Source organism: Anser anser, assembly GCF_964211835.1.
Source record: "Anser anser genome assembly, chromosome: 7".
Lineage (NCBI taxonomy): Eukaryota > Metazoa > Chordata > Aves > Anseriformes > Anatidae > Anser > Anser anser.
Window position 1 is genome coordinate 20,493,054 of NC_139727.1, and position 13,404 is coordinate 20,506,457.

General features: G+C 43.9%; 1 protein-coding gene across 2 annotated transcripts in view; it reads left to right on the top strand.

Moving 5' to 3' along the window:
- The window catches only part of LOC310902832 (uncharacterized protein), a 109,598-nt gene that overhangs the window by 59,031 nt on the left and 37,163 nt on the right, over positions 1-13,404 (top strand). For both annotated transcript variants that reach the window (XR_014587029.1, XM_083844961.1), the window contains one exon: positions 301-400. Coding sequence is in view for 1 of the 2 variants with exons in the window: in XM_083844961.1 (XP_083701087.1) it covers positions 301-400 (100 nt within the window). In the remaining variant the exon portion in view is untranslated. The remainder of the gene's footprint in view (positions 1-300; positions 401-13,404) is intronic.

Genomic DNA, 13,404 nt, shown 5'->3' on the forward strand with positions numbered 1-13,404 from the left:
AGAAATCCTAAAGGAAATAACAGATCTTTTCCAGATCTGTTCAGTTTAATTTGCATTTATAATGAAAAATTAGGCTGCAGAATCTGGATTGGTATTTTATCCAAAGCAAACAGCCTTAAATGGTTCTGAATGAAGGATAAAATCTATCATCACCTGTACTTTTGCTCATCAATTTGTCCATGCCAACAACTGAATCTGTCTCTAAACCTATGTTCTTTCAGCAATTTCACTTTTCAAATCTGCTCTAAAAAACACAGCTCAGCTTCTTTTATTTATTTATTTATTCACTCTCTTTCCCAGGTTGGATGGAGCAAGGAGGGGCAGAAGAGGCCTCCCAGTTCTTCCTCAAGTGGAAGGGAAGAAATTGTCCTGAGTCACAGACTATTCCTGTTCTTTTAAGGTAGGAATAATACGAAATCTTGAAAAGGAAGATCACAGGAAACACAGGCAATCTGAGGAAGTTATTTTCACAGGTAGTCATGGACATTGCACAGTCTTATTGATTGTTTTGCAGTTTCCTCACTATTGACTTCTGAGATCTGGCACACTTGATGTATTGCCCAGCTTTAGTCTCTAGCTAGAAAAATTATGTTGCTACCCTTGGGGGGGGGGGGGGGAAGTCTTCTAACTGGTGAATGTATTTGTTCCCTAGTTTAGATCTTATCATTCTTGAGGACTGGATTTCCCTATGGATTTTGAACGGAGATGAGAACATATCAGTTAAAATATCAGTTAAAGAAAAATATGTTTAGATTTCCTCAAACCAAGTCCTGAAATGCACTTGGGCTTTCTTTGTGCTCTTTTAATGCTATTTATTGTTAGCTGCTCGCAAACATTCTGGTCTGTTGTCAGAACTATTCTTCACAACAAGCTGAAGTAACCATTATAATGCATTTATGGAAAGCACTTCAGGTTCATAAACGATTACCATTTGTATGAAAAACCTTATTCTAAGCTTTATCTATATCTTATCAGGGAATACAACATTACCTGTTAAAATAACGAGCTGTGTTAAACTAACAAAGATGGCTTTGTATTTTGTGTGTGTACATGTGTATATATATTCATATATACAAATGGCCCTGCACAGCCTGCCAGAGAAGAATCATTTGTTGAAGTGGTTTAATGATTAATTATGCCAGGCAGAAACATGCGCCCACACACCCTGTCACAACTGCACAGCAAGACACTGCCTTTGAGGAAGCATGGATTTCTTGAACATGTGGTCTGCAATCAACTCAGCTGAATACAAACTTTCCTGAATTTCTGCATTAGAGACAGGGAACATCTCTGTGGAAACTGGTATGCGTGGCAGCCCTTGTTCGAAATGAAGGGGCAATGCCACAGGGGGGAGAAGTGTTTTGTACAAGGCTGCACACAGAAGTGGTGGCAAAGCTAGAAACAGAGCAAGGTCTCTGAACACATAAGTCTGTATGTCATCCTCCATATCACCCTGTCTACCAGGCAGAGAAAGGAGTAGGCTGTGATGGTGGAAGCCAGTGCAGGAAAATCCAACTATCCCTCTGTTCAGAAGAAACTGTCCCGGTTGGCAGAGCCTGCTTGTTCCCTTTACCTAGTTCCCAGCAAGAGAAGTGTTAAACCAACACTGAGAGCCCTCATTCCTCCTGGGATTCAGAATATAACAGCAGATGCCAAGGTTATCTTTGTCCTCTCTTTCCAGTGAGGCTCCAGAGCAAGCACAAACAGAATGTGGCTTTCTTCCCTTTTTCCTATCAATACCAACAAGAACCATATTTCTTTACTGTGATTCCATTTATATTTTGAAGACTAACGGTAGCAGAACTCTCTGGAGACTCTAAAATGGTTTTAAAGTAATTCTGAGTCTTTCAAGGACAAATAAGGGCTGCTAATAGAACAAGTGCAAATCTTTTTTTATAAGCATTCCTAGAAGACAATGCTATCTTTACTCTTCCCGTATCAGCTGGGAGTCTGCAGCATTTACCATACCCAGTGCTGCAGACCACCAGGGTTGAAGACTGTGACACAAAATCCCTGTGTTGTCCAAGATCACCTCATAGGTAAGCCTTTCCAGAGAGCAGCTCCCCTCGTTAGTCTGTGAAAAATTAGTATAAATCACTGTAATCCTGATTTAATAATTTGAAATGATTTGGATGCAAAACCAAGGCAGTGCTGCGTAGTGGATACAAGATGAGATTAGCATTAAGAAAGACTGGGATCACTGCTCCGCTCTGCCACTGGTTTGTTGGCTGGCCACAGTCGTATTGCCACTCTGCCTCAGTTTCTCCATTTGTAAAAATGGAGGCAAGATTGTCTCCTTACCTTTGCTCACCACGGGTGTGGACGGAGGTCTATGATATAGATGAGGTGGATTCTGCCTTTTAATTTGCCTTTTATATTTGGGCCCTCACACTCTGCAGCTTTGTAGTTCACATCATCATTTCCACCCTGCACTTTTCATACAAGACTAAATGGGAGAGGACTCCTTTTTTGATGGAAGCCCATGTGCCTTAGCCAAGATACAAAGTCGACAGAAACAGCAGCGTGATGATGATCCAGGCCCATTCATCCTGACAGCAGAAACAAATGTGTCTCACTTTTGCTCTACCATTTACTCAAGCAGAAAACAAAACAATAGAGATGGGAAAAGGTCTGAAAGAGCTGTCACAGAACAAGTGCACCATGCCAATAATTTGAAGGATTAAGAACCCCGAGCCACATGTACTGAGACAATAGCCAGGGCCATCCTGTTCACTGGGTTCATGGATTAGAGGGATATTTCATATCATTCTGTTTTTCTTTTCAACTCTGATTGAACAAACATAGCCTGCATGCTCATAAATCCCTTGTTAGTAATGCAAAATTCAATACAATTTCCCTTTCACCACACTCTATGATTTTGCCTTTGGAAAATGTTGCAGTTGTTCTGTCTGGATGCCTTCACATAATAAGCATGACTTTGTCTGGTTCAAACAGTGTGATGTCGAAGGGGAGCCCTGAAGAGGGGCCTGGTGTTAGTATACCTCCACTGAGGCCGTGAAGATGAGAGGCTGACCCTAGCTCCATCACTTGATTCGCTTGTCTAAGCTCCTGTCTATTAAGTGGGGCAATTCACCTTCGAGATGCACTTTTGCTCAGAAAATAGCTATGGAAATGTCATGCTTTGGGATCAGTGCTGTCACCGATTTTGTTTTAAAAATATGTTTGTATTTTTAAATAATAAGATGCATGTTTAAATAGGATGGCATTCTGCTGTGCAAAGTGTATATGGGTTTGAGTCAAGCAGGGATTTTTCTTCCTCTCCAATCACCGCCAGCAAGGTGCTGGCAAGCGGTGTCCCATCCAGTTCCCACTCAGGGCATCCCCCTCCCAGCACTTCTTGGCAGCACTGAGCCTGTTTTTGCAAAGACCTGATGGGTGCCTCCTCCAACATAATCTAGAGGTACAGTTTGGGGAATGTAATGGTCAATCGGGTAAACCCTCATCATCATGAAGATGATCACAGAAGTCTCGCAGACTTCAATGACTTTGGAGTATTTGTGACTGTATATTTATCTGAATATTTATCATTTAGAAGGTACAATGATGTTGCATCTTTTGTGAGAGTACAGAAAAATTCAAGGGAGGTATCACAGCTCCTGCAACCTGAATGCGGACTCAAATGCACTCAGCTGTCTGTTGAATGTTTGTGTTTATATTTTTGTTCAAAAAATCAGAATTTCAGTATAAAAGGGGGAAAAAGCAAATGTGGTGAAGCCAAAGCCTTCCTAGTAAGAAAGATTCTGATCTTCTTTTGAGTGCTTTTTTTTCTGTGTTGCACAGTAATCCGTTTATCTTTGTTTTCTCATAGCAGCTATTTAGCCATTACATTTATCTTGTTTCGGTGGGGGTATTTAGATTAGCATTAAAATTCCAAAGCACCTGGGTAATGTCTCAAGGTTGCAAGTGTGGGACAGCCATTAAATTAGCACACAGGACAAACCCTTAAAAGAGAGGGATGGATGCCTGTCAGTTGGTATCACTGTGAAGGCCATTAGACGTATTTACAGGCCTTTAACTGAAGTATCAGCAGTGTGAGCAGCCTCCCTGTACTTGTCCTAGAGAGAAACCATTCAAGAGAAAAATAGAGCTCAGTCCTTGCCCTCTGGGGCAGTTTTGCTGAAGATGCACATCATATATTCAATATTCATTCAGAATATTCATTCAGACTGAGCTGCCTCTGCTAAGCACCTTCAAACACTCAAACTCTATGAAGAAACCTAGTGGGTAGCCTCTTCTCACCAGTAGCTTTGTGATGAAAGATTCACTCCCTCTGCTAACGCAGCACCTCATGGGAAGGACTGAGCTCACTTCCTAACAATTGACTGGCCCTGCTACGTACTGTGTTCATGCTCTTTTCTCTCTGTGTCATCCTAGAAGTGAAATGGCTAGCTGCTAGTAACATAACAGTCAATGACAGGTCTTTAATACAGCAGGGGCACAAGCAGGAAGGCAGGCTTCCTGTTCTTGAGTGGAGTTCAAGGATGGGGCATTTCAGGAGACAAGCTTTTGCAGTTTCCAAAACTCTTAGCAGATGGGCATCTGTAAATTCACCTGCTGACAGCAGTAAGGTGCAAAGCCCTCTCCTGTTACGCAGGAAATGCTGGCTTCTCACAGATAGCCTGAGTATATTTTGGTGGTCTTTTACCTGTATGAACTAAGTAGTGCAGGCTTGTTTTTCTGGGGATGCATTTTTTGAAAGCTGTCTGCTCTAACTTAGGTAGATGTTCAGCAAAGCTTGACAGGTCTTGAAAATTGGGTTGTGTATGTAAGTATGCAGTCATAGTTTGTCCATGGTTTGACTTACAGCAGCCTGCTGCTGGAGGTAGGACATTTGGTGGTCATTCCTCAGATGTCAGTGCTCAGCCTGAGTCCTAACAGACCTGTCTCCTCTGTTCCAGGCAAGAAAGACCATCACTCATGCATGCCTTGTAATGCTGTCATCTCATTTGTACTGATGCAGAAGGTCCATAAAGCAGCTGTGTAATCTTTCTAAGGATTGTAGGAGTGTACACTGACAGTGCAGACACAAGGCCCAGGACTTCTAGCACTGATAGGTGCTAATGAGGTAGAAGGGTATGGCCAGCTTCGCTTTGTGTCCCTCATGTATCTGTCTGATATAAAGACCTGTTGTGCTTAGCACCTGTCTGCCTTCCCCACGCAGGAGCCTGTGACAGGACATTCTATTCTAGATCAGCATTGGCATTCCCAGGACCAGGGACAAGCTAGCAAGCTTACTACTTAAATTGAAGGTCCTTGAGCTGGTCCTTAGAAGCACTGTTTCAAGGCAGGCAAATAACCTTTACAGACCCTGACCAGGTCAAGAGAGATCAATGCTACAACAGTTATCTGGCTTTATGTTGTTCTTGGGCTCTGCCTCTTTTGTATGGAGATGTATACACATGCAAATTCACACATATTTTGCACATCAGCAAATCCCTAAATTGAAAACCAGCGCTTCAGGTGTTAGGTCAACCCTAGGCCTTGGGATTATTCTCACAGACTGCTATCCTCACAATGCAGGGAGTCTTTTGCAGGGGAAAGAGGGGAATCAGTGAATGAAATCTCACTAGTTTTTCTCCTTGATGATATTCAGCCCGAGTACCATGAGGTTTCGTGCCTATGTTGGTTCAATGGTTTTGGCAGGATGCCACAAATTTTATCGCCCTTCTCCCCATTGGGCGAGAGAGAAGTGGACAGGTGTGGCGAGCACTTGCCCCACAAGTTATTTTCTGCCCAAGCTGGATTTCAGATTTGGGATTTCCTGGCTGGCTGTTGTGCTCTGCGATTGCGGTCACGTTCCTCTCTCGTGGGGATTGCGAGAAGCGGAGGGCTGCTCAGCTCATCGCGGCAAACTTCCGGTCCCCATCTGGAAGGCAGATAGCTTGCCTTTTGTACGGATTCAGCTCCCTGAAATTAAGGAGGTTTTTCCAGCTGTCCTTGAGAGGTTAGTGGGCTTCTGAATGGGGCAAAGTTTGGTGCTGAACTTCCTTTGCATCTTTGGGCAATTGTAGCCAAAATACATTCGATCTTTTCTCAGCTGGACAGATAGATGTCTTCGTCATTTCTTGTGACAATTGCTTTGAATTATTTGGGGATATTTTTGATCCATGGGTAGCAACCAAGTTGAGACAAGATAGATTTCTATGGCTTTCAGCATATTAAAGGTAAAAAGAACTTTGAAGGAGAAAAAGAAAGAAAACAGAATTGTGACTGCTGAAGAAGAGAAAGGGACGCAAGATGTCATGGTAGTCTGGGGAAGATGAAATTCCCTCCGTGTCCACTGCGTTTCCTCCTTACACAAAGGAGCTCCAATCAGACCTAGCGTGGATTGATTCATTTCGGTGTTGTGTGCATGTACTCTGCTCGGGACCGGCTGCCTTGCCCTCACTTTAGGAGAGCACCTAGGCTGATGCTGTGCCTCTGAGCATGAACGAAGCCTAAATGGCAATACCGCTCCCACGGAAGGCAGGGTGAATGGGCAGGGATCTGATAGGGATTTCCCCTCTCTATTTTATTTTTTATTTTTTTTCCTCTCCGGATGAAGCATTCAGCAATGTACCGGTTCTGTCTTCGCCCTTCCTTCACCCCTTCCTCCTTGCCGTGTAACCCACGCTAAACGCAGCGGCGGATGCACCGGAGCCCCCCTCGCCCAGCACCGGTAAGCCCGCGCCTGTCACCCCCAGACCCGCGCCCCCGCTGCCCCCCCCCGGCAACAGGTCGCCGAGGGGCTGGGGCCGCACGGGTGGCTCTCCCCCCTTCCCCAATTTTCATTTTAAAATTATAATTAATTTCTTATTTTTCCGACACCCCCCCTTCCCGGGTGCTGTGGCAGGGCCCGCTCGGTGCCGCGGGGGGGCGGAGGGGGGGGGAGGCGGCGCCCGTCGGCCCCCGCCTGCCGGGGAGAGCCGGGGCCGGGCCGAGCCAAGCCGGGAGAACCGGGGGCCGGGAGAACCGGGGGCCGAGGGAGCCGGGACCGGGAGAGCCGCCGCCTGGGCTGCCCGGTAAGCACCGCCGGGCGTCGGGCTGGCCGGGGCGGCGGCGGCCGGTGGCTGCCCCGGCTCCGCGCTGGCAATGTCTTTGGCTCCATTTTATTCCGGAGATTATTTATACCCATAAGGACTAGGTGTTCTTTAAAGGGCCACTCTGCTGGGGGTGTCAGCCTCTCTGTGTTGAGGGCTGTAGATGTGTGTGGTCGGCGTTACACCGCGGGTTTTGTGAGCTGTGATTCACGCGTTGTTATGTGCAGGTTAAAGAGATCGCGGGTGCAGAGAAGTAGGTTTGGGAAGGACTTTCTCCTGCTTGAGAACTGAAATGGTATTTTTCTGTCGGTGGGAAGAGGGAGGAGAACATAAGGCTGCTTTTAAAATTAAAGGCAATGCACACGGGCATTTTCTGTGCACCTTCGGACTCAGCAAACTGAGCGAGGCTGGCGTGGGGAGGTTGCGCCTCCTTGTCCCGGGAGAGCTCGGGCCAGGATGTATGCATTACAGTTGTTCATTCATCAGTGCCTGCGGATAATGCAATTACCAAGTCAGCAGCGCATGAGGGCTGCCCTGCGTGTGACACGCTGAGGGTACAGTACCTCGGGAACCCAACACTTGCCATAGTTTGGGTAAAACAGGAGCTGGGAATGAAACCGTTGTGCTTGAGGTAGAGAGGCTGCTGGTTAGCCTTGGTCACCGTCACTTCTGAGGACTTGGATTTTGTGTGCTTCTATGCAGAGGTGTAAATACCTTTTGTGATCCGCTCATAAGCAATTCAGGAGCGAAAAAGAATTGGTAGCAGCTTCAGGTAGCCCCAGTGCCTGGTGAATGGTAGATGGGTTAGATGCTTGAGAATTCACAGTGGTTCTAATTAAATCCTGTCACAAAAAGGGCTTCGTTTGGGTCTCTGTTTTCTATTTACATTATCAGATTCTACAGCCCCGATATGACTACCTCTTTCCTAAGTCATCTTGGAAAGAAAAAAAATCACCAGCATGATTGTCATGGACCTTATTTATTTATTAGGCTATTAGGGTAATGAAGAAAAGCCATGCATGCCCTGCTGTGCAGATCTCATTTCAGCAAAACTGCCTGTGCTCCTGCTGCTACCACATTTGATTTTTAACCAGTGAGTGCCCTGTGCTCGTGGCAGTGCCGCGGCTGCTGCACCTCCACGCGTGGCTACTGATCGCAGCCCCCTGGTCAAGGGGATCTGAGTGGAGCCCACAAGATGCTGGTTGGGGGTTGTTCTAAAATCAATGTGCTCTTCACTCTTCCACCCAAAGAGCAATGTTTGCTTGCTTGCAGTTTCAGCTTCTTTATTCTGCCTAGTACTGCTGTTCGTGCCGCTATTTCAGGGTGAAATCTGGTCCATTAGTATTTTGTTTTTATGAATTGTGCCACTGAAAGAGTGCTCTCTTTTGTATCTGTTACTGCTGTGCCACAAAAAGGAAGTGTTTGTCCTGGACAGCTTCTCTACCAAGAAGGTACCGGGAAGGCAAGGGGACGCTTAGCTTGCTCAAGGTTACTAGAAGAGGTAGGTACTGTCTCCTGAGTTGTAGGGACTGGACCATGTTGGTTCCGCTGCGTATATGAACATACAGAAAACATACATATGTGTCACATTAGTGTCCCTGTTGACTCTCATTTCTTCTATGTTCCCTTTTCTGGTGCAGTAAGTATACTTATTACCTTAAAATGAGAATAGTATTTTTAAAGATAATTCCGTTCTGTAAAGCCAATTATATTGATAATATTATAAAAAGACAGAAGTAGTTATATTTAGGCAGTCAAAACACAGTGATTGTGCCTTCTTTGCGTGTATCAGATTTATTGCAAACATAAACACACACAAACACACAAGCTCATGCCTAGCCTGTCGACGAGAAGAAAGAAACAGTACCCAGTAAATTGCACATGCCCAGAAGGCTAACCTAAAAGTCAAGAAGGTAAGAATTGTGTTTTCTCTGTGAATGCTATTTGCAGCTTCCTTTTCCTTCAACACATAGGCGACTCAGAGAGTACAAATGTGAAGATTCCTCCAGAGGAAGGTCATGTGATGAGCAGGTCTCTTCTTGTGTTTTCTGTATGTAGGGGAGGGAAAATATCTGGGGGGAGTGAGGAAGAAGGAGAGCTCAGGAAAACTTCGAACCACCTTGCAAACATGGAGTGGCTGAGTTTACTGATTTTGCAGAGGTTGAATCTGGAGGAAAACCAGGAATGTTAAACCTTTGTGCAAGTTACATGTTCCGTGTTTAAGAATGTGCTCTGCATATGTGTGCTAGGGTGCATGCATGTGTGTGCACGCGCACAGGTCTCTATTAAGAGATGGCAGCAGATTTTGGTCACAGAACGTATTTATTCTGATTTGTTGCTATATCCAGTGTGATAATCAATTGATGAAACTAATAAAAAATTCTCTGTCTCAATGGCATCCTGCAGCAGAGAGCTACACCAGTTAATTGCCTGTGCCTGTATGTTTCATGGGTGTTTTTTGAGTTTTCTGGTTCTTAACTTCACTAAATGCCACTTTGTTCAGTTACAGAATAGGGCAGACAGGGAGACCAAAGCAGTGCTGTTGATGTTTTTATTTATTTTGTTTGAGCAAAGTCTATGGTATATGTCTCCTAAGATGGATGAACAGTCATGAGTCCTTTACAATGAGCCAGAGAGGTTCTGTTGGTCTAATCCTGAAGTCTTCAATCCCCTCCATAATCCCATTAACTTCTGTGGAGCTATATATGTGAATGAGCATTATGGAATTAGGTTGTACAGTATGTGTCATTTCTGGTGCAAGTGCTAAGACAGGGTCAGCACTTTCGTTGCTAAGCCTAATTTATGTCATAGCAGAGACTACCCGAAGAGTTGTAGAAAATGCTTGCACCTCTAAAAGTGAACAAGAAGTTTTCAACAGAGAAGTTTGTTTGTTTGTTTTGTGAGATTTTTTGTTTTGGATTTATTTCCCACTGGGAAATACACTGGCAGAAGGATAACGTCCAGTGTTCCAGTGTGCTTTGATTTTTTTTTTTAATTGAAGCCTTTGAAGTTCTTAGCCATGGGTAGGTTATTTTATTCATTGCTCTTATTGTGCAAAAGAATATGCTAAGGCTTTTTCTTGCTGCTCAAGATTTCTGAAGTAGGAGCCTAACAAAAGACTGAGTTTTCAACAATGCTGAGTATCCAGATGCTTCCCTTCACATCTTTTGTTTTCCTTGAGTGATTAGCACTTAATCTATATACCTAAATAGGCATTTACGAACCCGACCTTCAGCTTCAGTGTGATTTCAGCCTCATTTCCTGTGCAGACCCTATTCCTGTACTGCTACCCTTCTCCATGCAGGTTTTGGTCTGACTTGGTATTGGGATCAGCTAGTGGAGAGGGTTCAGGAAATGATTGTGCCATGTCTTCAGTCTCAGCTGAGACAGCACTTATCCAACCAAGCATGGAAGTAAAGGCAAAGGTGCTACTGGAGATGTCATTCAAAGAAGGTGTTGCACTACCACACACGCTCTGGTTCCTCAGAACTCCACTGTTCTTTCTGCATGAGAATTGGTCTCTGCCAAACTGCGGTATGGGTAGTGGTGACCAGCCACACTGCAATAACACTGCTAACGAGGTGCAGTTATGCCTCACTCTGCTTGTTGCATATTGTTGCTGAATGTTGCTAAAACAGACACTATGTGCCATCCCACAGATATACGCTATTTAAAAACTGGAAGGAGTAATACCTTTATATATACCTTCTCATGGTCTCACTAAGAAGTCATGAAGCATGATTAAATAATTTTGGATCCCTGTGTCATAGATGCTGTTCATTGGAATGTGTTTAGAAAAACAAATAGTATTAGATGAGAATTATTAAGTAGAGGAACTGGTTTAGTGATGTGCTTTTCCAATCAGAAACTTCATATCTAAATTTGGGGTGTGAACGCCTACATGTCAGCCAGTGTCTTATTCTCTCTCTCTTTTTCTTTTTCACACCTGTCCAATGTATACAACGTAAATCTGGGTGTTTGGATTTCTTACCCATTCACAATAAGAGGAAACAATCTGGATTGATTTTCAAGTATTTTTGTCTCGTATCCTGCATGCAGCCCCTCAAGCATTACAGAGTAGCACTAAATCTGTTTATCTACAGATGTCAGCATAGGCAGGCAACTTTGCCACCATTTTACAGCTGAGAAAAATGAGATGTGGAGAGAAGAAGCAATTTCTACAAGAAATTATATTTTATATCCACAGCCTATCTTGTAATAATTTATTGATGTTTGCCCTCTTAAAAAACAATGCAAACTTTGAAGTGAGTAGCCTTATCTTAGAAAGCAAACTGTTGCTAAAATTATTCTTTGTTAGGATGACTACTGAAATAATTCCACTTCCTCTTACCCTGAGAACCAGGAGAAAACTACTCAGTGCTCTAATGGCTGGGATCTGCAATGTCTGTATCAAAATGAGTAAACAGGAAACACAGCAGCATGCATGAAAACAGTTTGCCTACAGGTTTGATTTATAGCTATTCTGGTCTTTCAAAGAATTGATTGTTTACATAATATCAATGAAATATACCCTAAGACCAGGAGGCTCTTCTGGTCTTGAATAAACACAGTGGCACTCATTCACACAAACAGTAGAAGTTACCTTTCCTTAAATCAAAAGGAGCACAATTAAGCTGAAAGTAACTGTGTGGAAAGGGAGACTCATAAAAGAACGCGAGTCCATTTTTCTTTGTTTCTATGTTTGTATTGATCCTAGCATATAAAGATCAGAAGTAGCAGTTGTTATTATGGGTTTTGTGATTTCAGCCCACTTTCCAGAGCCCACAACATTGCTGTTACAAAGATCAGCAGTGGTGCCCTCACAGGAAGGCCAAGCCAAGGTCCTCACAGTCAAATGCCCTTTGCAATCATAGCCATGGCTCTTCCAGATCACACAGGGCCAGATGGTCATGTGAGACCCTAGGAGGGGAAGAGGCCAGATTTAGGGACTGTCCGCTTGGAATTTTGCCCAGCTGTGTCAATAGCAGCAGTGACATGAAAGGTAGCCTTAGCCCTCGCTTAGTTCAGCTCAAGTCCATAGTTCAGAAAAGCTGAAAAATAGCTATGATCCCTGTGTTGGAACAGAATCTGGTATGATGTGATGTCAGATTATAGCTATTATTATCCCAAAAATATTCAGATCAACTCATTCGAGAGTTTATACAGTATTTATGGTAGATCATGATACATTCAAAAAAACTGTCCCAGTCTAGGAAAATTTATAGGTATTATATGGCTGGTGTTATTTAAACAAAGGGTAGTACTTGATCATGCCAGGTCTGTTGTGCTCAATAGACAACTGTTTCCTACTCTTTATGTTCTTTTTTGCAGTATGCTCTGAGCTAAGTACTGTGATAAACTACTTGCAAGTAGTTCTTCATATAAGTTGTCTTTGCAGTGGTGGTATTTGTAACTCTAATTTCTGATTTTGTAGAATTTTGTGGAGGAAAGTGTTGCTCTTACAAATAGTTGCTTTTCTAAAATAATGGTTGGAATTTATTTGCACACGAACTACCTCCTATCCTTGTGGAAAGTCATTCTTGTGTTTAGGGGCAAGCCCGTCACCAAACAGAGGCTGGACTGAGGGAGCAGCCAGTCATGCAGTACTGAGCTCCACAAGCATGTAGTGGATTTTGAAGTGTGGCTGGCTGTCTTTTGCTTAACTCCTCACTGAGGCTTGTTTGGTCATCATAAGAGGCACCCAGCCAGAGCTAGGTAAAGGGTGGAAAAGCCAGGAAGACTAATGTGATCTGCCCGTATCCACATTGTATGTTGGAGAATGACCCAGGTCCCAGATGCTGGGTAGCCCACCAGCACCTGGGATCTGACATAATGCTGTCTCTTGCAAAGTCTGAATTCAGTGTGAGCTCAGGCTGCCTAAAAATCCTACATTTCCTTGCTTCAGGTGATGTGAGGCTGAGGGGTATTTTCAATGGATTCCCGCCTCATCTTGGCCACCTGAAATCATCCCTGCAAGGGCAGATGGTATGACTAGAGTCTGTACCACATCAGGTCTCCTCACAGTGCTGCCTGTGTCTGAGCTTTTCTTGGAGAACACCAGCAGGGTCACTTTATGCCCATCCTGAGGTTCCTTCCAGGAAGTGGATTCACTTCTCTATACAACTACTAGGATACAATCTCTATCTCTAGAAGCCTTACAGAGGAACTTTGTATTAATTACAATGGAGCCCGCTCCCTCACATACTGGGAGAGGTACTGCACATAGTATTCTGTATGTCGTCTTAGACTTACCAGTCAAGTTTTGTGCTGCAAAGAAAATCATGATGAAATACTGCTTAGCACCCTGTACCAGCATAACATGTCCCTGAAGAAGAAATATTCTCAGAAATGCTTTGGGCACAAG